Source organism: Maudiozyma barnettii (genome assembly GCF_903064755.1).
Source record: "Maudiozyma barnettii strain CLIB 1767 genome assembly, contig: KABA2_02, whole genome shotgun sequence".
NCBI classification, from domain to species: Eukaryota; Fungi; Ascomycota; class Saccharomycetes; order Saccharomycetales; family Saccharomycetaceae; genus Maudiozyma; species Maudiozyma barnettii.
Genome location: NW_024545239.1, coordinates 1,654,058 through 1,678,611, shown reverse-complemented (window position 1 = coordinate 1,678,611; position 24,554 = coordinate 1,654,058). Strand labels below are relative to the sequence as shown.

The 24,554-nt window shown below is 34.8% G+C and overlaps 9 protein-coding genes across 9 annotated transcripts; 4 read left to right on the top strand and 5 right to left on the bottom strand.

Moving 5' to 3' along the window:
• Positions 1 to 1,025: 1,025 nt before the first annotated feature.
• AIP1 (Aip1p) lies at positions 1,026 to 2,867 on the top strand (the record flags this gene model as incomplete). Its single annotated transcript, XM_041549390.1, has 1 exon — positions 1,026 to 2,867. One exon carries the CDS (start codon positions 1,026 to 1,028, stop codon positions 2,865 to 2,867), a length of 1,842 nt encoding a protein of 613 aa, XP_041405324.1.
• A 365-nt stretch (positions 2,868 to 3,232) lies between these two features.
• On the top strand, positions 3,233 to 4,609 carry NPL6 (Npl6p; the record flags this gene model as incomplete). Its single annotated transcript, XM_041549389.1, has 1 exon — positions 3,233 to 4,609. The coding sequence occupies one exon, from the start codon at positions 3,233 to 3,235 to the stop codon at positions 4,607 to 4,609; it is 1,377 nt and encodes a 458-aa protein (XP_041405323.1).
• Positions 4,610 to 4,742: 133 nt separating this feature from the next.
• KABA2_02S15884 (uncharacterized protein) lies at positions 4,743 to 5,435 on the bottom strand (the record flags this gene model as incomplete). The annotated part of the gene is made up of 1 exon (XM_041549388.1): positions 4,743 to 5,435. One exon carries the CDS (start codon positions 5,433 to 5,435, stop codon positions 4,743 to 4,745), a length of 693 nt encoding a protein of 230 aa, XP_041405322.1.
• Positions 5,436 to 6,780: 1,345 nt separating this feature from the next.
• YTA12 (m-AAA protease subunit YTA12) lies at positions 6,781 to 9,267 on the top strand (the record flags this gene model as incomplete). Its single annotated transcript, XM_041549387.1, has 1 exon — positions 6,781 to 9,267. The coding sequence occupies one exon, from the start codon at positions 6,781 to 6,783 to the stop codon at positions 9,265 to 9,267; it is 2,487 nt and encodes an 828-aa protein (XP_041405321.1).
• Positions 9,268 to 10,305: 1,038 nt separating this feature from the next.
• VBA1 (Vba1p) lies at positions 10,306 to 12,033 on the top strand (the record flags this gene model as incomplete). The annotated part of the gene is made up of 1 exon (XM_041549386.1): positions 10,306 to 12,033. One exon carries the CDS (start codon positions 10,306 to 10,308, stop codon positions 12,031 to 12,033), a length of 1,728 nt encoding a protein of 575 aa, XP_041405320.1.
• Positions 12,034 to 12,130: 97 nt separating this feature from the next.
• Positions 12,131 to 12,940, bottom strand: PDL32 (putative ADP-ribose 1''-phosphate phosphatase; the record flags this gene model as incomplete). Its single annotated transcript, XM_041549385.1, has 1 exon — positions 12,131 to 12,940. The coding sequence occupies one exon, from the start codon at positions 12,938 to 12,940 to the stop codon at positions 12,131 to 12,133; it is 810 nt and encodes a 269-aa protein (XP_041405319.1).
• A 1,209-nt stretch (positions 12,941 to 14,149) lies between these two features.
• On the bottom strand, positions 14,150 to 18,151 carry SEG1 (Seg1p; the record flags this gene model as incomplete). Its single annotated transcript, XM_041549384.1, has 1 exon — positions 14,150 to 18,151. One exon carries the CDS (start codon positions 18,149 to 18,151, stop codon positions 14,150 to 14,152), a length of 4,002 nt encoding a protein of 1,333 aa, XP_041405318.1.
• A 753-nt stretch (positions 18,152 to 18,904) lies between these two features.
• ADH3 (alcohol dehydrogenase ADH3) lies at positions 18,905 to 20,047 on the bottom strand (the record flags this gene model as incomplete). Its single annotated transcript, XM_041549383.1, has 1 exon — positions 18,905 to 20,047. The coding sequence occupies one exon, from the start codon at positions 20,045 to 20,047 to the stop codon at positions 18,905 to 18,907; it is 1,143 nt and encodes a 380-aa protein (XP_041405317.1).
• A 1,338-nt stretch (positions 20,048 to 21,385) lies between these two features.
• Positions 21,386 to 24,217, bottom strand: ZAP1 (Zap1p; the record flags this gene model as incomplete). Its single annotated transcript, XM_041549382.1, has 1 exon — positions 21,386 to 24,217. The coding sequence occupies one exon, from the start codon at positions 24,215 to 24,217 to the stop codon at positions 21,386 to 21,388; it is 2,832 nt and encodes a 943-aa protein (XP_041405316.1).
• Between the last annotated feature and the right edge of the window lie 337 nt (positions 24,218 to 24,554).

Here is a 24,554-nt window from a genome sequence, read left to right as displayed (position 1 = left end):
AAGACATTGAGCAACAAATACTACATCACATGGGATTTTCATACCTTACAAGTATATATATACAAGAATAATATTATCTTCAGACAATCAAAATATCACCAGAGCTTCAGAAGAATCTCATCGATGTCATTAATGGGAAGACCAACAGCCTGGAACAATGCAAATAGAGTACCAATTTTACAATTGGAAAATGGAAAACATTAATTTCAGTATATAGGAACTCTTTTCGTAGTAAACCTCAAAACCTCCTTTTCTTTCCGGTTTCTTCTGTTATTTCACTGAAAATTTTCCTCTATATTTCAGTATACTGTTCAAAGCGGAAGATGTAATTATGTAAAAGTACATATGGGGGAAAAAGCTAAAAAGAATGGACAAACGGAAGGTTAATACTTCTCGAGGGATGCCAGTTTGTATAGACAGTGTTTCGAATATAAATATGGTTAATAGTTTCATTAGCTTAAAAAAAGTTACTGTATGCCTTTCAGTTATTTTAAAGGATAATTGATTTTAACTGATACTTATATTTTGCTGTCATTGGGAAAAGTTCAGATTGAATCCTGCACCAATACAATATATATATATACATATAAATACTTGACAGCACCTTCAATTATTCAATCTAATTTTTTTTCAATGGATAACTTAACCTATCGTCAATTAATTTTTGGTTGTAGATGAATACTTGCCTTTATGCTTATGTCAAATTACATAAGTATCCTTTATGAAACTCGTTTCTTTGTTACCCTCTTTGTAAGGAAATGTTTTTGCCGCAGAATTATTTCATTATAAATGATTTGTTCGCTTCGTTTCCGTGGCGCCAAACATAGCTAAATTGGATTAAGATTTCACTATTTCTGAAAGGACCTTTACAACAACAGTGATAGGGGTGACTTAAACAATAGATATTTATTCAATAATTTGCATATCAATTGCGTTTATATAGATATATATATCCATAACAATAATTTGTGCACTGCTGACTAACGTGTTACATCAGTGAAAATTATAAAATAGAATAATTAAAGATGGCTAGCATTGCTAAAACATTTGTTATTCCTCCTCAACCTTCCACTGAGAGAAACTTCACTTCAAGACTTTCCTATGATAATACTACGAATAGTATAGCTTACGCTAGTGGTAAATCGGCGTTTATTCGTAGTCTTGACGATGAACCCTCTGAAAAGGTTCCAAGAGTTATCCAATTTACCGGACATGGTGGTGCTAATGTAACTGTAGCCAGATTTTCACCTATTCCACAATCTCAATATGTGGTCTCCGGTGACGATCAAGGTAAAGTTATCGTTTGGGGATGGTCTTTAAACAATGAAAGCAATTCTGTCGAAATAAATGTGAAGGCTGAATTCCATGTCCTTGCCGGAAAAGTTACTGATATTTCATGGGATTTCGAAGGTCGTAGATTATGTGTTGTTGGTGAAGGTAAGGATAGATTCGGCGCATTCATCTCGTGGGATTCTGGTAATTCTTTAGGTGAAATATCTGGTCATTCTCAACGTATCAATGCTTGTCACATGAAACAATCTAGACCAATGAGAGCTATGACTGTTGGTGATGATGGCGCGGTTGTGTTTTATCAAGGTCCTCCTTTCAAGTTCGCATCAAGTGATAGAACACATCATGAACAAGGGAAATTTATTAGGGATGTTCAATTTAGTCCAGGTTCTGGTAATTTTGTTATAACGGTTGGCTCCGATAGAAAAATAGCTTGTTTTGATGGGAAGACTGGTGAATTCTTAAAATACATTGCAGATGAAAAATCACCAATTAATGGTGGTATCCATGCATTGTCATGGTTGAATGAATCTAAATTTGCCATTGCATGTGCTGATGCCACTGTGAAAGTTTTCGATGTAGAAAGTAATGAATGTCAACAAACTTGGGGAATTCAAGATTCTAGTTTGAATGATTCTCAAGTCGGATTAGTAGCTACTGGTGAAGATACATTACTTTCTTTATCTCTTGATGGTTCTTTAAATTTTTTTAAACTGGGTGAAGATAAAATGATAAAATCAGTTAAGGGTCATAACAAAGGTATCACTGCAATGACTGTGAACCCATTAATTTCAGGCTCATTCGATGGTAAAATTATGGATTGGGAAGCTCAACCTCCAAAATTATACAAAGAACACACTAATTTAATTTCCACCATTGACTCTAGTGCATACCCAAAGATTGCATCCGTTTCCTGGGATGATAGTCTCAAAATTAATGGTGAGACAAAGCATGAGTTTGAAAGTCAACCTAAGTTTTCTCAAACCAACTCTGCTGGTATCACATCTGTAATTACAAACAATGATATTTTACAGATTATAAATACATCGGAAGCTACAATCATTGGTGAATTAAAATTGGAGGAACCTGCATCCGCTGTCGGTATATCTGAATCCCTAGTTTCCATTTGTTATGAAAATTCCAAAATAATAGAAGTCTTTAAGATTATAGATCTATCTGTAAGTTATACATTAAAGACTCCGTTACGTGCAAATGCAACCTCTATAGCTATTTCTCCTAAAGAGAAATATTTAGCTACGGGTGATCTATCTGGTAAGATTATTCTCTTCGACTTAGAAACTAAGGATGTTAAGACATCTAGATGGGCCTTCCATACAAGTAAGATTAACAGCATGAACTGGAGACCAGCTGTAGATGATGAAGATGAAGGTTATCTAGCTACAGGTTCTTTAGATACAAATATTTGCATCTATTCTGTCGCTAGACCAATGAGGGTCATCAAGTTCATGAATGCACACAAGGACGGTGTCAATGTTGTTGCATGGGAGAACTCAGATACTCTAAGAACTGCTGGTTCTGACGGTTGTTTAACTACATGGAAGGTAAAGTTTGAGTAACTGAAACTATTCAGTAATGTACTCTTTGTACTGATCATATAATAACTGGCTTCTATAGTAATAGATATATACCATACGTACGCAATCAAAAGTTTATATATGTTTAACTTGAAATAGCGCGTAGTTTCATTATTGGGAATATTCTCTCGAAGCAGGCGTGTCTCTTTATTTTTGTACAGAAGAGCGAGAAAGAAAAACCCATGATTGAAGAAAATAAAAGAAAGAAAACATATTTGTTGGTTGGTATGTGAATTAAATAAATATCAACAATAAAATCTTGGTTATTCAAAAAGGACTACATTTTTAAAACAACATATTTTCTTACATATAATTCACTCATCGAATTAACGTACTCATTTATCAAAATGTCCCATACACGTTCTAGGAATGGTTCCGAGAGGCCAAATTATGCCATTGATCAAACTGGACTAAATATCCCAGAAAACGATAACCTTGATGACGATTATAAAGAAGAGGAAAAGGCTATTAAAGATGAAGATAATGGTGATGATTATGGTGGTGACGATGAAGATGAAGATGAAGATGATGAAAAAAAAGGTAAAGTGTCTCGTGAAACACAGTACTCAACTACACCAAGAGTTACAGCCGGTAGACGTGGTAGACCTCCAAAGAGAAAGTACAAAAATACTGATGAAGATGGAAACTCAGTTACAGATGCATCCGAAACAGAAAGATCTAGAAGTAACTCGGTTGTTGATGGATATCCGGCCACTAAAAGATACCATTTCCCTTATCCAGTGGATGAAGATGGGAACCCCGTAGCAGTTGTTGGTGATGAGTATGACCTTCCAGAAGATGCAGAAGGTGAAACAAAGATTAATGTGGATGGTGATTTATTAGGTGGCAGGAAATTCTTGGTCCGTTCATTTACCCTAGCAGATAAAGGTAATAAGAAATATATGTTGTCAACAGAACCTGCTAGAGCCGTTGGGTTTAGAGATTCTTATTTATTTTTCCAATATCATTCAAACTTGTATAAATTTATTATAAGCCAGGAACAGAAAAATAGTTTAATTGATCGTGGTGTGTTACCATATTCGTATAGAAGTAGACAAATTGCACTTGTTACTGCAAAGAGTGTCTTCAGAGAATTTGGTTCAAAAATTATTCAAAATGGTAAGAATATAACAGATGATTATTATGCAACAAAATTACGGGAAGAAGGGAAAGTTGTCGAAGGTTCATTATCTAGAGAACCACCTAAGAAAAATTTAGCAAAGTCCACGGATGAAAGTTCAGAATATTATAATACGAATGGTATAAATCCAGCGAAGAATACAGTTGAATTTTTCGCTGAAAGAACTCAAAGTCACCGCCATAATGCCGACAGCACCTTGACTCCTAGTAATAATCAAATCAATGCTACAAATTGGTTATACCAACACGCAGCTGCAAGTAGTAGGTTCAACAGTGATATGTACTACGATAGAGTACGTGTATTATTAATTGAAGGTCAAGGTATTAGGGATCCATACACCAATGTCTTACATATACCTGGTAATACACAACCTTCCAAGGTCATTGGGTATTATAAAGTAAAAGATGGTAAGCCGATACCTGATAATGCATCAATTAAGTATGAAACATTAATTCGTAATCAAGATCTAACTAGAAACTGCACAGGTCTAAGCGAAATACCGAAAGAAATATATGAAGATTTATTAGACGAAAGTTTGATCCATGAAATTGAACAACAGAAACAGTTTGAAGCATCTTCATAGATTTCAGATGAGGAAAAATTATTATATATGAGAATTGTAACTATTATTTTATTTTAAAAATTATAAGACATGAATAAAGTTAAATATATAGCTGTGGCATTTAATTAACCGTTCAGGTTAAGGAAAGAAAAAGCTAATCTAATTGTTTAACAAATTCTTGAACAGGGACATCGCCATTCAATAGCGGAATTGTCTTTCTGTTAGTCTCCTTTGGATGTAACAAAGCTTCCTTAATAAATAAAGCTACATCCTTTCTAGCAATTTCCCTATGATCTGAAAATACAGATTCAGCTTTGTCTGCAGGAACATATTTACCTGTAGAATCATCATTCGTTAACCAACCCGGTTGAACGATTGTATAATCCAGTTTTGTACATCTAATCTCACGATCAGCAGACCTCTTTGCAATGTAATATTCCCTTAGACCTTGTAGATCCCACCAGAACTTTCTATTTTCTGCCATAATCGCCGACACTAGAACAAATCTCTTTGTACCCACTTTTTCACAAGCTTCAGCAACTTTCAAACAACCATCAAGGTCGACTGTAAAGATTCTTTCAACACCCTTACCGCCAGCACCTGCAGCAAATACAACTGCATCTACACCGTTAATGGCGTTAGCAATTGTATCGACATCGTCAGTTTCAACACTAGTCAATTTAGCATCAATACCAACTTCAGATTTCCAATGCTTAACCTGTTCAGCAGTTCTGACTAAGGCTAGTGGTGTAGCGAAATGAGTTGGATCATTTTTCAAAAGTTGAACAAGAAAGGAACCTACTTTACCTGAGGCACCGACAATTGCAACTTTCAATGGAGATGACATTATTTGAATATGATATTTGTATTTGTATTTGTTTTCGTATTTATATTTGTATGATACTTTGTATTTGTATTATACTTCGTGAGTTACAATTACAGGAATAATAAGAGTGTCCAAGGAATATAGACATACAATTGTAAGCACTTACCTACATATATATATATATGATGCAAAAAAAGGGATAACAATCCTTATTTGTCGGTGTTATATATATGTACATGGGTTCTCATGCATTATGTAATCTCACTAAATTTTTCACTCCCTAATTACGTGTATTACCCGATGCCCTTTGATCTCCCTCCGCCAGAATCTCCATAGAGACGAGGCTAAAGACCTGCGGATCGTAAAGCACCATTTTTGTGTGTGTATGAATTCTCCTAACCTCTTGAGGCGACCAAGGAACAGGGAATGTCAAAGGAAGGAGGTTAGTAAGCAATTGATTTTAAATGGGATTGAGAATCTAATAATTCATGTAAGTAACTTGAGATCACTTCGCTATTCAAATTATTGTGAGAGACAAGATTTGTACAACTAGTAGTGTTTTCATAAATAGTCGGATAAATGAAAATTTGTATTAGCTAAGATCATGTATATGTGCTACCCAATGGTATTTATCGTAATTGGCCCTCCATAATGTCTTGTTACATAAGTGAAAGTAATTTAAAATTTGGTCAAATGCCACCCCTTACTTAAAATTTCGTCAAACTTGACAAATTATTAATTTCTGTAGATGTTCATTAAAACAAAGAATAAAAATCTAGGAAATATAATATTATTCTTCAATAACTTAATTCAAATCTCGATTAAATCGTATATAGATCTTACCCTAATGATAGTCTCAAATACCTGAATAAATGTCAATAATGCTATTTTAAATGAATTAATGCGGAGTATCACTTAACACGGCATATATAAGCACTTCCGAACTGCCAATCGGTGGCGTTTACGGATTCAGTACCATAAAATATAAAAAAATTAAAAGTAAAGAAAAGCGATAGATATTATACGTACTTTTATGATAGTTTAATTACCCACCATTTCTTGAAAAAAAGGGATATAATCAAATTCAATACAGTAATTCCCACACACATTTGTATATCTTCATAGAACACTTCCATTTCAAGATATTTACTAATCGTATCATATTCACCATCGAAAAGGATTTTATTACGCAGTAAGAAAATATCATCGTGCTGTTCTAGTGATAAACCCATCTTTCTTCATTTCAACGTATCAATATTCAAATTTTTATTATAATCCATAACCTGCACTTATAAGCCTTCCATAGAGCTATTTATTTCCTTGTTACATTTATTTTGGCCCCTCAATTAATTATATTTAAGGAAATATGTTAGGTATTCTGAGGCCTAGTTCGATATCGAGCATAAAACTTATAACGAGGAGTGGGATAACGCCAAATCCTTTAAGACTATTAATAAATAATGGTGGAAAACAATTTGCACATAAACTTCAACCTATTCAAACTAATAGGTACATTCATATATCAAATATTCTAAGAAACAATAAAAAATCAACAACAGAAGAGAAAGATGCTACGGATGAAGATATACGGGTAATTAAAGAAGAAATCGAGAACTACATTAAGAATGCTAATATACATAAAGATATGGATCTCTCTGAGAGAAAAAGAATTATTCAAGATGGAATAAAGAAATTAGAATCTACTATCGAGAGACAACAAACAAAACAAAAACAAGAAGAAAAAGAAGAAGAACAAGAAGAACAAGAGGAACAAGAGGAACAAACGAAGGAAAAAAAGACGTCACAATCAAATCAAAATAATACCACAGGAAATGGTAACAATGGTGGTGGGAATAAGAATAATGTAAATATGAATAATTTCTTTGGTGAAGGACCAAATGGTACACCACCTGTTAAGACTATCAATTTCTTTCAATTAGCAGTATTTTTCTTCTTACTATCTTTACTAATGGATATGTTTGCAGCTAAAGAAGCATCAAATGAGATTACATGGCAAGAATTCCATAATAATTTCTTAGCTAAAGGTTATGTATCTAAATTGATCATCGTGAACAAATCCTTAGTAAGAGTGATGTTGAATGATAGCGGTAAATCACATACAGACCGTAATGGTGCTGATTATTATTATTTTACAGTTGGTTCTATTGAAAATTTTGAACGTAAACTTCAAAAGGCTCAGGATGAATTAGAAATAGATGATTCCTTTAGAGTACCAATTGTTTATGTTCAAGAAGGGAACTGGTCACATACTTTATTCCAAGTATTACCTACTGTCTTGATGATAGCTGGGATCATTTGGCTAACCAGCAGATCGGCACAAGCTGCAGGTGGTTCTCGTAATGGTATCTTTGGAATGAGTAAATCAAAGGCCCAGAAATTTAACACTGAGACTAATGTTAAAATTTCTTTCAAAGATGTTGCTGGTTGTGATGAAGCTAAAGAAGAAATTATGGAATTTGTCAGTTTCTTAAAGGAACCATCTCGTTATGAAAAGATGGGTGCTAAGATTCCAAGAGGTGCCATTTTGTCTGGCCCACCCGGTACAGGTAAGACCCTTTTAGCAAAAGCTACTGCTGGTGAAGCAGGTGTTCCGTTCTATTTTGTATCTGGTTCTGAATTTGTCGAGATGTTTGTTGGTGTTGGTGCCGCTAGAGTTCGTGATCTATTTAAAACTGCCAGAGAGAATGCTCCATCTATTGTCTTCATTGACGAAATTGATGCCATTGGTAAAGCCAGACAAAAGGGTAATTTCAGTGGTGCTAATGATGAAAGAGAAAATACTTTGAACCAAATGCTTGTTGAAATGGATGGTTTCACTCCAGCTGATCATGTTGTCGTCTTAGCTGGTACCAACAGACCAGATATTTTAGATAAAGCTTTATTGAGACCAGGTAGATTCGATAGACATATCAATATCGACAAACCTGAATTGGAAGGTAGAAAGGCTATCTTTGCAGTACATTTGGCCAAATTGAAGTTAGCTAGTGGTGTTTTTGATTTGAAGAATAGATTAGCTGCATTAACTCCTGGATTCTCTGGTGCGGATATTGCCAATGTATGTAATGAGGCTGCATTGATTGCCGCCAGAGGTGACGAGACTTCTGTTCAATTAAAGGATTTCGAACAAGCCATTGAAAGAGTCATTGGTGGTGTCGAAAGGAAATCGAAATTGTTATCGGCCGAGGAAAAGAAAGTAGTAGCATACCATGAAGCGGGTCATGCAGTCTGTGGGTGGTATTTAAAATATGCTGATCCATTATTGAAAGTAAGTATAATTCCAAGAGGTCAAGGTGCGTTAGGTTATGCGCAATATTTACCAGGTGATATATACTTATTGAGTGAACAACAATTGAGAGATAGAATGACTATGACGTTAGGTGGTAGAGTCTCAGAGGAGTTACATTTTTCTTCTGTTACTAGTGGTGCGTCTGATGATTTTAAGAAAGTTACAAACATGGCTAGTGCAATGGTCACGCAACTTGGTATGAGTCCCAAGATTGGATGGATCAATTTCCAAAAGAAGGACGATAGTGATATGACCAAACCATGGTCCGAAGAGACCGGCGACATAATTGACTCTGAAGTGTATAGAATCATTCAAGAATGCAGAGACAGATGTGCCAAACTATTGACTGAGAAATCCGAGGATGTCGAAAAGATTGCTCAATTGTTATTACGTAAGGAGGTCTTGACTAGAGAAGATATGATTAACCTTTTAGGTAAACGTCCATTCCCAGAAAGGAACGATGCATTTGATAAATATTTAAATGACAAAGATTCTAAACCTGCAGACCCCAAAAAGCCAGATAATGAACCAAGTACAGCAGCTTAAACAAACGCAAAAATTACGATCGAAATATCGAAATATTGAAATATTGAAAAGCTCTCGCCCAACAATAACATAACATAACATAACATAACATACTATATTACACATAGTTGAATAACAAGCGTATATATATATATAAACATCTACACATACAATAAACAGACATGTATATAGAAAATGACCTGACCTCATCTGATGTCATTCTTATCTATTCCGATCTCATCCGATCAGACAACGAACGGGACCTTACCTACTACATAGTGGTGCTAGCAATTGTTCGGAGATAAAGAGAAACACACACACCAAACATACCCATCAATGTCTTATCTACTTCAAAGGACAATACACCGAACTATCATAACCGCCTAATTGGAGAACCTCTGCTCTTTCCATAATAAAAAATACACGAAACAATGAACGCCCAAACCCAAGTCCAAGTCCAAGTCCATCGACTATCGACTATTATTTCGTTATCTCTCCCGAGATATGAAAACATAAAAGAAGGGAAGCCCTTGACCGGTCCCCACAGTATTCAAGGGAACGCTCCGCCCAAAATTTCCACAGTTTCTCTCTCTGTGTCTCTGGATGTCTCAATATATTTATCGGCCGTCCTTCCCACAGAAACTGCTGCAGTCTGTATCGTATACATCCACGGAATTTGAAAAATAATCGACAGCCCAAATCTGCCTTTCCTGTTCAGGTTTACCGGAAATTTGCGAAGACAGACAGAGAGGCCAAGAGCGATGGATACTGAAATTTGCATTGGACTACTTATTGGGACGATGATTGAATGTCGTTACCGTTTTTATCTAATCAATACGTGATGTGATTACATTAACCATTTATTGATGAATATAAATATTTGAAATTATATATATATAAAGATTTTCAGCTGTATGTTTGTTTAGACTTGTTATCGTTATAGTTATTAATATAATACACAAACAAACTGGAAAAAAATATCAATAAATTAAACATCCGAATTTGCATTAGTTCATACTTCTTCTGCATTTTTAGCACATAAAAAATTCAGGATTCAAGATGGAACCTTTAGATGAGACATCAAGTTTATTAATCCAGGAGGATAACAGATTGGAGAGAACAGTGAGCGCATTAGAGAGAAGTTACACAGAACATAACTTATCATTACCTAAAATACCTATCATTTTTTCATTATGGATGGGTAGTTTTTTAAGTTCCATTGACAGTACTATCGTAGCTAATATTATGAATGGTGTAGCTGAAGAATTTCAAGAATCGAATAAGAAACAATGGATTGCTACTAGTTATCTATTAACAAATACTGCATTTCAACCTCTATATGGTAAATTATCAGATATCGCTGGTCGTAAATTTGCCGTCTTAACGGCTCATTTCTTTTTCGGTTTAGGTTGTTTATTAACATGTTTTGCTCAAAATGTGACACAATTCTCTATTGCAAGAGCCATATGTGGTATTGGCGGCGGGGGTATCAATGCAATGAGTAGTATAACGACTAGTGATATCTGTACCACCAGAGAAAGAGGTATATATCAAGGTTATGCAAATATAGTCTTTGGGACAGGCCAGATTCTGGGCGGTCCAATCGGTGGTATATTCTTGGACTCTATCGGTTGGAGACCACTATTTGCTGTACAAGTACCTTTGATTATGTTTTGTTCGTATTTAACTACTGTTAATGTTAACATTAAATTGGTTCATGTTCCACCAGTTAAAGAAAGATTTACATGGAAGAATTTATCAAGAATAGATATCTTTGGTTCAAGTAGTTTGGTAGTCACAATTAGTGCGATACTATTTTTAACTTCAACAAATATGAATAAAATTATGTTGATAATAATAATAATAGTAAGTTTTGCATTTTTCGTATGGGTAGAGACATCATATGCCAAAGAAAGGATTATACCGTTCGAATTACTCAAAGGTCCATTTGGGTTATCTTCAATCGCAACAGTATTCTCTTCGTTTATTGTCTTCGGGGATATCTTTAGATCTCCAATTTATATGCAACTAATTCAAAATATTTCAGTGACGAAATCTGGTCTATATTTGTTGTTCCCTTCAATGGCTACTGCCGTGGGTTCAATCGTTGCTGGTCATATCTTAAGAAAAACAAAATTAAACATGGCTCATTGTGCATCCATCATCACATTTAGTGGGATAATCCTACAATTTACTGGTTTAATTATCGAATATACCGTGATTGGTCATTTACAACCTTCTCTTGCGACAAAGGATATTGTTGGTTCAATGCTAACCACGTCGAATTTTGAATTTCAATCAGAATCATACACGTGGAGAATCCTATTCATCTCCGCAGGTGTCTTTGTTACATTTGGGTATTCATTGCTATTAGTGGCTACTCTAGTGAGTATCGTGTTCACTGTGGAAAAATCTCAACAAGGTACAATGACTGGTATTTTCTATTTATGGAGATCTATCGGTAACGTTCTTGGGGCCTCTTTAACTCTAGTTGTTTACGAGAATACGCTATCTAAATTATTATGGAATTATATGTTTGGAAGCAGAGATGGTTCGTCTTCTTACAAATTTACAAAAGCTCAATATTATAAAATGATCAGTGATTCTGCAATCATTAGATCCTCAAATTTCCCAACCGATGTCTTGAAAGATTTGTTAGACGTTTATAGAAGTTCATTTCTTGTTTCGTACTATCCAAATATTGCATTAGCTATCTGTGGTATTATAATTCTTTGGGCTTTGGTTAGAATATACGATAGAGTTTCAAAGAACACAGTAGCTGTTTAGAAACAGACATATACAACCAATGACAAAAACGGAATATATATTCGATAAATAAATATTTTACAAATATATATTTATATCTATAAACTTTACTTCATAATCATTCAATAATCAAGTGAGGTGGTAAAATAGAATCAATGGAATCTGTTAATGCATTAAATGTCCGTAATTTCTCCATATCAATACCGACCCTTTCACATTCTTTTTCACATTCCTTTGGGAAATATGCTTTATAAGGAGACCCAAGGAAGTGCATGATCAACACATTTTTACATTCACTGGAAAGTAAGCCATCACACAAGTATAATCTAATGGCAAATATCATACTTTTACAACTCAAGGATTCAGGTACAGCTGCATAACCAGTACAAAGTCCTGATATTATCATGGCGTCTGTATTCTCTGGAGCATAACGTAATGAGTTCCAAGTAGCATCGAACACTGGTTCGACACCTGTCTTCATCGGTTCTGAGGGATTAAATATCGGGCCATTTGGCGTTATCATTGTAGGGCAATGTACAATGTAATTCATTCCATCTCGAGTTGGATTCAATGATTTATTCTCACATTTGTTAAGGTCTACTATAGTGATAGACCCGACTGGTTTATATTCGTTATTTAATTGCTTCCTAAACCATTTTTCAAATGGAGCACCACCAAAATAATTATATAATGCTAGATCAAAACCACCACCTAAGTAACCAAATGAATTACCTGGTGATACTACCGAATATAGTCTTTTAGTCTTATTAACATTATCTTGTTTAAGTTTCTGTATCAGTGAGTCAAAACTACCACTATATATATATACTAAATTAGGGTTCTTTGTTGCAGTTTTCTGAATAAAATCGGTCCACAATTCAGTTACTGTCTTATTCATATCACATAATATTATACGAAATGGTTTCATATTATTTGACGATGTTGATTATTTTCTATGGTTCATTGAACGATGATTCATACTGGAAGTGTTATGATCTGCAAAAACTGAAAAAAAATGCTATAAACATGAAATATGTGAAACGATTGAATTTCAATCCCTCTATCATCCAAAACAATAATTGTGATGACAATCTTATAATTAGGAAACTTTTCTTTCGTGTACTTTATCCTTTGCCCTCCATTGCAGTTGTACCCCTTGACGATGTTGAGATATTTTAGCAGACCATCTAAGCCGGAAATGCTAGGGTCCGCGGATTAAAAGCGACAGATCGATGAGCTAGCGATATAAACAAGAAACTGAGTTTCAGGGAATATAATAACTTCTCGAGCAAATTAATGAGACGGAACACAACGTAGAGAGACAATGAGTGTGACGTTGACTACAAATCTTACTAACCAACTTTCCAGTATTTCTTGCTAGTCCTGAAAGAATTTTATTGTAGGAGATGTGTCAAAGGCAGACTTCACGTTGTGATTCCCTGTGAATGTTTTATTCAGTAACGAAGTTACTTTGAACTAGACACGATTAATGGCAACACGAAATTCTCGATATAATGTTTTCTACCAGCGAAATACTTCTCATTGGAGAGTTCTTGTACAATTCTTAATGATTAATGTATTAAATTCTTTTGTGACGACAATAAACACCGATAATTGAAAATTATATTTAAATCAGTAATTAGACGATCATATATGCTTGGTAAATACTACTCCTGGTAATTGTTTACACTCCTTGTAATTAGTTATTTACTGTGATATGCAAAGGACTTCTAACATTTCTCCTTGATTGCAAAGTGTCACCAAATTCATATGTCTCTGCATCTTTTGTGAGAGGAAATAAGTTGTGTTGTTATTTGAAAGTAATAAATTTTCGGCCATGTTGTGAATAATATGAGAACGTTATGATATCCTTTCAGGGTTAAAGTACACGTTCAGCTGTTCGGTATAACCATCATATATGATTTGATAAGTGATACATATATGATATGCAATATAATAATGAGCGACATTTGTAAGAAAGGCTAGGATATTTTGGTTATATCTAGCGATTTTCTCTCTCCCTCTCTTGGAAATTTTTATGGATCAGTTTCAAGCTATCTTGTTGAGGTTCTTTCAATCTATTAAATTTATATATTAAAATTATTAATATGTACTATATGAAATATATCCCCACTTCCTATATATCATTTTTTTTACGCCCAAATATTTTCTTCAATTTCTTACCAAATCTACCTTGTTTCTTGTTTGAATCATCACCGTTATCGACTTTAGTCAATGTCCTTTCAGACATTCTCCCAATGTTACTATTTTGTACATTACTAGAATATACTCTTCTATCATTATTGACATTACGTTGTTGTGTCTGATTTGGGTAATATTGAACAGAATTAGCACAGCTTGGATCAACAGGCTGCAAAGACCCATTTTTACTTTTGTATTGATCATTATTCATTGGATTATTTGGTGTGGAAACTGATCTTTGCATATTAATTGAATGAGGTGGATGTACATGATAATTTGAATGATGGTTTTGTTCTGTATTATCCGACGTTTGCTTGCCCTTAAACATAGAAAACCCATTTGTTAATCTTGTCTTAGTTTCTTTTGATGGAGATGATAATTTAGAAGATCCCTTTGAGCCTGATAATTTCTCTGAAAAATCGTCATCATCATCAGAATCTTGGAATCTAGAAGTCCATCCACCACTCTTTAATAAATTTGAAACAATATTATCTTCCTCTACTTCACCATCCTGGAGCAGTTCACCTTTATTATTCTCTTGTTGATTATCTTTCATTATTGATTCATCCCTCAAAGACATTTTCTTAAAACCAAGATGAGCATCATTTGTTCTTAATTTCTCAAAACTTGATTTCTTTTGTGGCGGTTCTCGTGGGTACAATACACCAACCATAGTAGGGTCTATTCTATTATTTGCCGCAGCACTTGTTGTTGCTATTTTAGACGTTCTATTGTTTCTTGTTACTTTTCTTATAGTAGGATCTTCATTCGAGGTTACCCCATTAGTTTCTTTTCTATTTTTTACTGTTGTTCCAGCTTTTGAATTCTTGTCATTTTCTTTCATCGGATGTTGAATTTTATTAGATGGATTAATAGCCAAGGATGCAGCCTTAACAGACTGAGAAGTGGATAATGTGCTCTTAGTAATGTGCTCATTACTATACGCGTTCATCTGCGAATTTCTTATTTGGCTCGAATGTCTCTCTATAGTGGAATTACGATTTAATCTTGTTTTTTCCTTTGGGGTAGGTGAAGATGATCTCTGATTGACTCTCGCGACCATAGATCGAGGCCTTGTATATCTTTTAGAAGTATTTTGTCTCTTTGGGGGAGTGAATGTTTCAGGAATATTGGCATTCAATCTTGTATTTTCTGCAGTCGTTAAGGATAAGTATGCACCCTCTGCTGGTGAATAATCAGAATAAACGGAGGAGCTATTACTTCTGGCATTCGGATTATTCTTTAAAGCAGATTTTATAGGAGTTACAGTCTTGGTCAACTTGGGTTTCGGAACCTCTAAAGTATCTCTTGAGATGGATTCAAGGTTAGAGCTAGTATGACTACTTCCTTCTTTTTTTGATAATATGGATTGCCTTTTATCATTTATTTCCTTCCTTTTATCATTTTTCAATTTATCTTCTAATCTTTTGGAACTCTTGGGTGGAATAGTTAAGTAGGGATTGGCTGAACGAAGATGATGCGCAAGATTTTTGGTCTCATTTTTTTTGGGAGATGCCTTCTCAGCAGTAGGCTTTCGTTCAGGATGTTTATTAGTTTTGACCTCTTTTGGCTCTTTTGTCTTATTTTCTGTAATGTTAGTTATATAAGTAGCATGTGACTTTTCCTCTTTCTTCAATATCGTGGATGATTCAGAATTATTGATATTATCTGATACATTGTTCGCTGTCTTTCGTGACAGATGTTTATTTGCATCCAATGATACATCTAAATTATCTCCCAATTCCACGTCAATCGTATCCATGGATTCAATAATATCTTCAACAGAATTTCTTAAATTTATATCATCTTCCGTACTTTCATAGGCAGAAGTATCAGATGGTGGTGTTGTCACCTCACTAGGGGTTGTTAATGTAGGGGTGTGGAAGTCGTTCATCGATAGGCTAGTTGGCGTTTCAGGTACAATTGAGCTTCTTTTATTTTGATCAATATCAGGCAGCTCTACGATGTGTTCCTTGGTGATATCTCCTGTTTTTTCAGAGGTAGTCTGGTGATCTCCTAATTCTATCTCATCATCTTTAGGCTTCTCATCCTTATCTCTGACGTCAACCTCCATATCACTTGTACTTTCTATAATCTCGCCTGATCCAATCTTGACAGCTGTATCTATATCTTTAATACTCTGTGATATCTCGTACTTCTCATCCTTTTGTATGTTAGAGAGTGGTTCGTTGATTGTAACAGTTGGCTCAGACACATTTTCAGTGAGTGTACCTGTCGAAGATATCTTGTTCGATTCATTTGCGATGTTGATATCATCAACAACAGTTTCGTCATTCGTATGGTCGTTATTTTCAAGCACATTTAAATCCTTGTTGTTTATCTGTTCTTTACTTTGGGTATTATCTTCACCATCCGAAACACTGGCCTCGTTCTTTTTAACAGCTTCCGATTCTTGCTTATCTTCCAGAACATGTTCCAATGTAGTTGGTTCCGCATTATCTACCTCATGATCGCTAATAATTTCTTCACTATCTTTAATATAAGATTCATCTTGGGATATCAATAAATTATCTGCAACTTCCTCCTTTTCAGCCGCTGAAATAGTTTTATCTTGAAAATCATTCTTAATAACAGAAATGTCATCGTCCTCTAAAACAATAGGTCTAACCATATCATAGTTTGTAATTAGACTATTGTCCGCAAAATCAGAAAAATCATTAGAAAAATCAGATTGCTTCTTTTGTTTTGATATCTTAGAAGTATCAGAAAGAATCTGTTGTTTTTCTTTAGAAACTGTTGTGCATGCTTTCTCCTGATATGATTGTACATTATGTTTCTTGGCTAAACCCTTAGAATTAGCCTTACCAAGAGAATTATACCTACTAGTTGACTTCGGCTTCTCATTTATAGATGTTACAACAGGTGGAGTAGTTTCGTTTTCTTCAGGCATCGAAGTTTCGATAATATTTGTATGCCTTGGATTTTTGGTTCTATTAGTTAATGATGCTGCTCTTTTCGAATGTGCTGCCAATTTATCGTTAGATTTATGTTCATGGCGACGTACTTTATGCGTAGCCCCTGTATCTAACTCAATCATGGAATGCAATCCATGATCTTGGTCAGTCTTTAAAGAGTAATGCATACTTGAGGATCGCTTTATCTTGGACTTTGGTTTGGAATGAATTGAAGAAGAGTTCTTGATATTATTCGTGTTTAAATCAGTATGAACACTTTGTGACATCTTCAAGGATGATCTAGAGGACTTTTTGGGTATCATATTATGATGTTCGTATACTGTAGGTTCATTTACGGGTACTTCAATAGAAATTAGACCATTTGGACCTGGAATATATTTTTTTACTGTTCTAATCTTTATAGGATGTGAAGGTATTGTATCCAGGGCATCAACAAATTGTGGATCACCGAAATCTGCAAAAGCTGTATTAGCGTCATGTTGTTGCTTCTTAGTAATATCAGATCCATTCATCTTAGTAGGTAAACTCGATGACCGATGATAATCTCTCAAATTGCTTGCCGACGTTGATTTCTTAATCTGTGGCGATTGTTGTTGACGTTGTGCTGTCCTCGTGATAGATCTCGTCCTTGATTGTGGTTTACTCTCCGCATGGACAGAATTTGTTCTTGATTGAGTTATCGTTTTCGTCCTACCGTTATTTAATGTGGTATTTGTCAAAGAGGAATGTCTTTGTGTAGATGTGGTGATAGAATTATTATTACTAGTAGAGTAACGTTTTGATGATTGAGGTGTAACTACGACTGTACTTTTCGGTCTATTAAGATTCCTTGCCGATGCCGACCTTGAAGGTTGGTTATATATAGGTAATTTTGAATGGTCTACTGTTTTCCCATCTGGATGTAATGCTCTTCCTAAAGCACTAGCAGCGGCTAATGCACTCGAATCCATTGGTTTTTCCGGTACACGGTATTGATAACGATTATCGTTTCTTCTAAACATGGTTAATTATGAAGGAGGTCGTGATGATATGATATTATAAACAAAAAAATTTATAATTGATTGAGTATATCAATATCCAATTATGTGATTGGTTGTCGATTTCAAATACTCTCTACTGATTTTACAATAAAATGTAAAAAAAATTAAAAATAACGATAGTGTTAAAATGGGGAAATTTCCTTATTAATCCTTTAATTTGAAGATCAAAAACAACAACAATAGAAACTACACGAAACGATTGAAATATAGTTTACAGGGATATTGAAATTATATTTTAGTGAATTATAAAAATTGTAAAATTACAATAAGTTGAAAATTGTAAAAATCTATTGATGGTTATGTAAATATTTGTTTCAAAAAAGTTAATATGTTTTAGAAATGCCTTCTCTCATGCAGAAAGTCTTCCTTAATTTTTCATTATTTATTTTTTGCTTCTTCCTTTTGTTGCTGGTTTATGCATCCGTTATATAACACATTTTGTTTGTTTTGTTTATTAGAATATATTCGCTGTGCCCGACAAAAAGACGGGAAATTATAAGAGACCGGGTGAAATACACTTTATTTCCGTAATACACATGGTATCGATGAGGTTCACATGAACAAGAAACTGATGTATTATAACTACAACGATTGTCGGCTAAGTTTGAGATTCAATGAGAACATTACTTTTTACTTTTTTACAAATTTTGATTCTTTCATCTTTAGATAAAAGGAACATTGTGGCTATATAACTATCTACATATATATATTTATCTATTTAGAAGTGTCCACGACGTATCTACCTAGAATCTTACCGTTCTTCATTAGATCGTAGACCTTTGGCAATTCTGACAAACCTACAATCTTGATTGGGGACTTGATTAGACCTCTGGAGAAGAAATCCAGAGCTTCTCTTGTGTCGGCTCTGTTACCAACGTAAGAACCCTTGATATTAATGGATTTGACAACGTGGGAGAAAATTTCAGATTTGACATAGGAGTGGGCTGGCAAACCAACTAGGACAACAGTACCGGTTGGTCTTACGTACTCTGTAGACATAGAAATGGCTGCCTCAGAGACGGACACGTTGATAACACCTTGTGGACCACCCTTAGTAGCTTCCTTGATGGCGTTGATCATCTCCTTAGGGTCCTTATATTTAGTGAAATCAATGAAGACTTCGCCTCCTAAAGAGTTAAACAAACCTTCTTTCCCTGGACCACCATCGATACCTAGCACCCTGTAACCCATGGCTTTAGCGTACTGAACCGCTAGGGAACCTAGCCCACCTGCAGCACCTGATATGGCAACCCATTGACCAGCTTTCAAGTCTGCATCCTTCAAGGCCTTGTAGACAGTAATACCAGCACATAGCACAGGTGCTACTTCAGCCAAATTGGTGCCCTTTGGAATTCTAGCGGCTTGAACGGCATCTGCAGTAGCATATTGTTGGAAGGAACCATCATGTGTATAACCTGAAAGGTCAGCGTGTTCACAATTAGATTCATGACCCGTTTCACATAATTCACAGGACATACATGATCCATTCAACCATTTAATACCTGCCAAATCGCCGATTTCAAAATTTTTCACTTCGGAACCCCTAGCGACCACAACACCGGCACCTTCATGACCACCGACTAAAGGTAACTTTGTAGCCAGAGGCCAATCACCTTGCCATGCGTGCAAGTCAGTGTGGCAGACACCAGAGTATTTCACGTTAATAAGAATTTCGTTAGGTTTTGGGACAGGTACAGGAATGTCTTTATAATGTAAAGGACCATTGTTTTCGTAAAAAATCACACCCTTTTGAGTCTTTGGAATAGCGAAGGTAGAGTTTAGTCTTAGGACACCTTGGTTCCAGTTAAAACTACGCTTTGGTGTAGAAACAGCACTTTTAGTTAACAATCTAAGCATAGTAAACGATTATAATATAAAATCAAATCAAATAAAAAAATTATCTATTGTGTTATTTGTCTAGACAATTTATTACCACGATAAAAAGGAGAAACAAACAATAACAGCAACCACGTGTAATTTTATTTTTCAAGATAATATACAAACGTATAAGACGAATACAAGAGTTACCATGACTAAAAATTGAGCTTATATAATTGTAACTATATATATATATAAGCTTTCAAAAAAGCAAAAAAAAAGGATCCAAAATTTACATTCAACTGAGCAAAAAGAAAATCATATCTATATAGTATTGTAATACTATTATACGTATATAAGAATAAGAAGAGCTGTCAGCAATTTGACTGACTGAGCTAATCACCATTTTCTTCCAGTTCATCATCCCTCTCTCTGTCTGTTTGCTACCATCGAGTGACCTTATACTTAAATTTCACACTATTTTTCCGATCTCCTTAGACAAAAGAACAAATTGCTGCTGTTGCTGCTGTTGCTCTCTCGCAGTTGTTGCGCCTCATCCCGGGACCTTAGAAACGTTCCTGCAAGAAACGTAGATTTGTTGGAAGAATAAAGTAAACAAACCGAACAAATTCACCAAGGAAGTAAATGCATGACCCATTTGGACAGAGCAGAACGTATATTTCTCTTCAATAAGCTATTGTAGTTTCTTGCTATCTGCGTGCATAATGCGATACAATTACTTCATCAATTACTTCGTTAATTACTTCGTTAATTTGGTTTGAGAGGAGGTATTGTTGCTTTTTGTCCAAGAGAGTAGATATCATTATTATCATCATGTTTTCATGTCATGTTAGACGTGGGTTTAAATTCACATTAATACATTATTAACTAATCACCACAGTCTAAAGAGAGACAGAGACAGAGACTACTGGGACCATATCTATAATGTAGTTACATGCTCATTATGTATTAACTTGTTAATTAAATCACGTAGAACTACAATACCCACTAGGAAAATGATTTTTCTCATTTGAAATGATCTGCTTGATTTCCCGGCGGGAATGGGAAAGGGTGGGATTTCCGGGTATATACACACTCTCTACCAATGCGATTATATTCTATTTAGTTAAATAAAGTAAATTGTGACACAATAAGCAAATCGGGGAGATGATGGGTTATATCTTATTAAGGTAATGAACAGTTTCTAAATGTGGGAGGTAGGTCCTTTTGAGACATGATGTTACGTAGTTGACGTACTTGGAAATGTTGGTTGCTATCTTGGTAACTTGTATAATCATCGCATATAATAAATAAATCATTAGCTTGAATGTATATATGTATATCTATTGAAATAATGTTATGTATCATTGAGAATATTCACAGATTTTGCGTTTGCACTGCAACACTATTTTCTGTTGCAAGACTCCTATTGGTATCCTGGCCTTTATATTTCTTAAGATGGGTCTTTATATGTTTATTCAAATTAGATGATTCACTGAACCGCTTATGACAATATGGACATTCTAACGGTTTCTCACCAGTATGCATACGAACATGTATATTGACAAATGTTGAAGTTGCAAAGGATTTGTCACAATAAGGGCATTTAAATGGTCTTTCTCCAGTATGGGTTCTCCCATGTTGCTTCAAACTTTCTTTAGTCGCAAAACATTTCGAACATTCTGTACATTTAAATGGTTTGTCACCGGAATGTTTTCTAATATGTCTAACCATCTTTTGTCTTGTCGGTAATGTACGATCACAACCTCTCCAGTGACATTGATAACTGGATTGACCCTTAGGAATATGGAAGCTCTCTAAGTGATGATCTAATTCTGCTTCATTTTTAAAGATGGCTGTACAATCTAACCATTTGCAATGAATGATCTTATCTTTGGACAGATAATTCGATGAATCCTTGGGTATATCTATAACCGTAGTGTTTTCTGTCTTCACGGGTTTCATATCTGTATTATTTGAAAAGCTTGTATTTGGAGATAATGAATAATCTACACTCGTAATACTTTCTCTTGCCGTTGTGGAGTCGGGACTTGTAGTGGTCTGACAATCTGTGTTCTTACAATGATACATATGATGGGGTGTTTTCGTACCGTTATATTTATCATCCATAGTCGTATATCCAGAGTCAACAAATTCCATATCAAAATTGATCCCATGTTTACTGTTGATATGATTGACAAAAGAACATATATCATTGGAGTTGAAATCACAATTTTCCCATTTACAATTAGCAATAGGATCTTTAGTCGGATCAGTACTAGGGTTTAAAGGTAATTCATATTCAGTAATATGATCATTGAACAAATGACGTTGTAATTCTATCAATGAACTATAATTCTTATGACAGCCTGCCCATTTACACTCTATAGTTTCCGAGAATTGATCATTTGTCTTGAAATTCCAATTGAAATGAATTGTATTTAAGGGTTCCAGTTTAATTTGATCAATGGGTCGTTGTTCGTTATTGTGGTATAGTATTAAAGTTTCATCATTTGAGGAGTTGATACCTCCAGCTGGGTTACTACGTTCTAGTTTATTAGTAGACCCCTTGTAATCCTTTTTGAAACGTTCCCAGCTGACAGTTTTATCACTTTGATAAGGTTCAATTGGACTTGTATTATGGTCATGAAATTGAATTTTATGATGATGATGGAGATGTTGTTGTTGTTGCTGCTGGACAGATTGTTTCTCATCTATCTGAGATAATCTATCCGATGTAGATTTATTTTTTGAAATCACTCTTGTTGGTTTGCAATTTACCACTGATTCCAATAAATTGAAACTCTCAGATCTAGGTATTGGTTCTCCCGTTGCAAGGGGTTCTTCATTGTGTTTATGGTGATGATGATTCATATGGTCAGCTAATGGCATTTCATATAAAGATGAAATGGCACAAATATCACTAATGATTTGCATATCCAGTTGTCTATTAGATGTATGTTTGTGATATTGGTTTGAATTGTTGCCGCATTGATGGTTTATTTGAGGTATACTAATTGTATCTGTATTCGATTTAGTCAACTTATCATTTTCATTAGACTCACCAACTCTTTGACAAGCTTTGAAAAATGTCTCTAACATATCGTCTTTCCCATCGAGTGATGTATCCATAGGTCCATCCTCTGTCAAAATTGGAGCAGTGATCCTTTCTCGTTTTATATTTATATTTATCTTTTCATTCCCTTGTTTAATGGAATTATTAACTTGCATACTACCCTGAGTATTAGAGGGATGAGCTTGGCTATATTTATCTAAGCAATTAGGCTCACAAGTTAGGTCACAGTTTAAATCTAAAAATTGTTTGGCAAAATCATTGTTTAATTCACCTATTTTATTTGACTTTCGAATTGGAATGTTTCCGGAGGATGTTATTGGTGCTACATTGTTAATAGTGTTATACTGATTTAACATTTTTGAATGTGGAGAGGATGATGACCTGGCTCCATAATATGGTAAATTCTCAACCTCATTATCATTCGGTATCATTAATTTGGGATGAGAGTTTAATGAAATGTTTTCTACGACAGGATAATCTTTAGGCATATCTGCATGATCGACATTACAACAGACCTCTACCATTTTTGGATTACAGGGGCAACCATCTTGGTTTTTGTCACTAGAACTGCTCAGTCTTCTCTTTTTCGATAGTGGTAAGTTTAACATATCGTCACTTAAAGAGACTCTATGGTCTCTACTCTTGGACTTGGACATTCGGTAACTGCTTCCATTGTTATTGTTACCATCATTAATGTGCGTCTCTAACAGGCCATTTTTATTCCAATTCGATCCGTATTCAGAACTACCATCCATATGGAACGAATTGTTAAAATTATTAGCAAAATTATCTGGTAGTGTCCCATTTGTGTCCATGAATTCAAAATGTTCACAATCCATAAAATCAGACTCTAAGACCTTTTCTGGATTCATTTCCATATGTGACGTAGAGTCCCCAATAGAGTCATCGCCAAGTGACATATCGTTAGTTCTTACATTATCATTATATATATCATTTGTTTTAAGATTATCATCTGAAGTGATTCCTGTCCCAAGGCCATCGGAATTTGGAAGATGCGATGCATTATGATGGATGTGACCATGGATATATGTCATATTATTAAAATTGTGTATGTGCCCATGCACGATACCTTCCTGAAACTGACCTTTGCAGTCAGTATCATTTAGTTTCATCTTCGTCACTGTTGTTAATTGTTTGCAACAAAATAAATAGAAAGAACACTGCTTTCCTTATATGCCAGTCTACTAAAAGGCTGGTAAACTTGTATTGATTTAGAGATTATTATACTTTCTCATCAATCACAGGTTATAGTTCAACTGTTCAATCAGCCAAAAAAACAGAACTTGTGATGCTTTGATGTCATTAGCAACCTTAGTTGGCTTATCTAATTCATCGCTTTCCAAAGGAGATAGATATCGTTATTATTGAATGGGACCATCGAGGTCATGGACCGCGCGTTCAGTCAATTCACAACTATTTCCAGAAAAAATGCTGTAGAAAACAGATCCT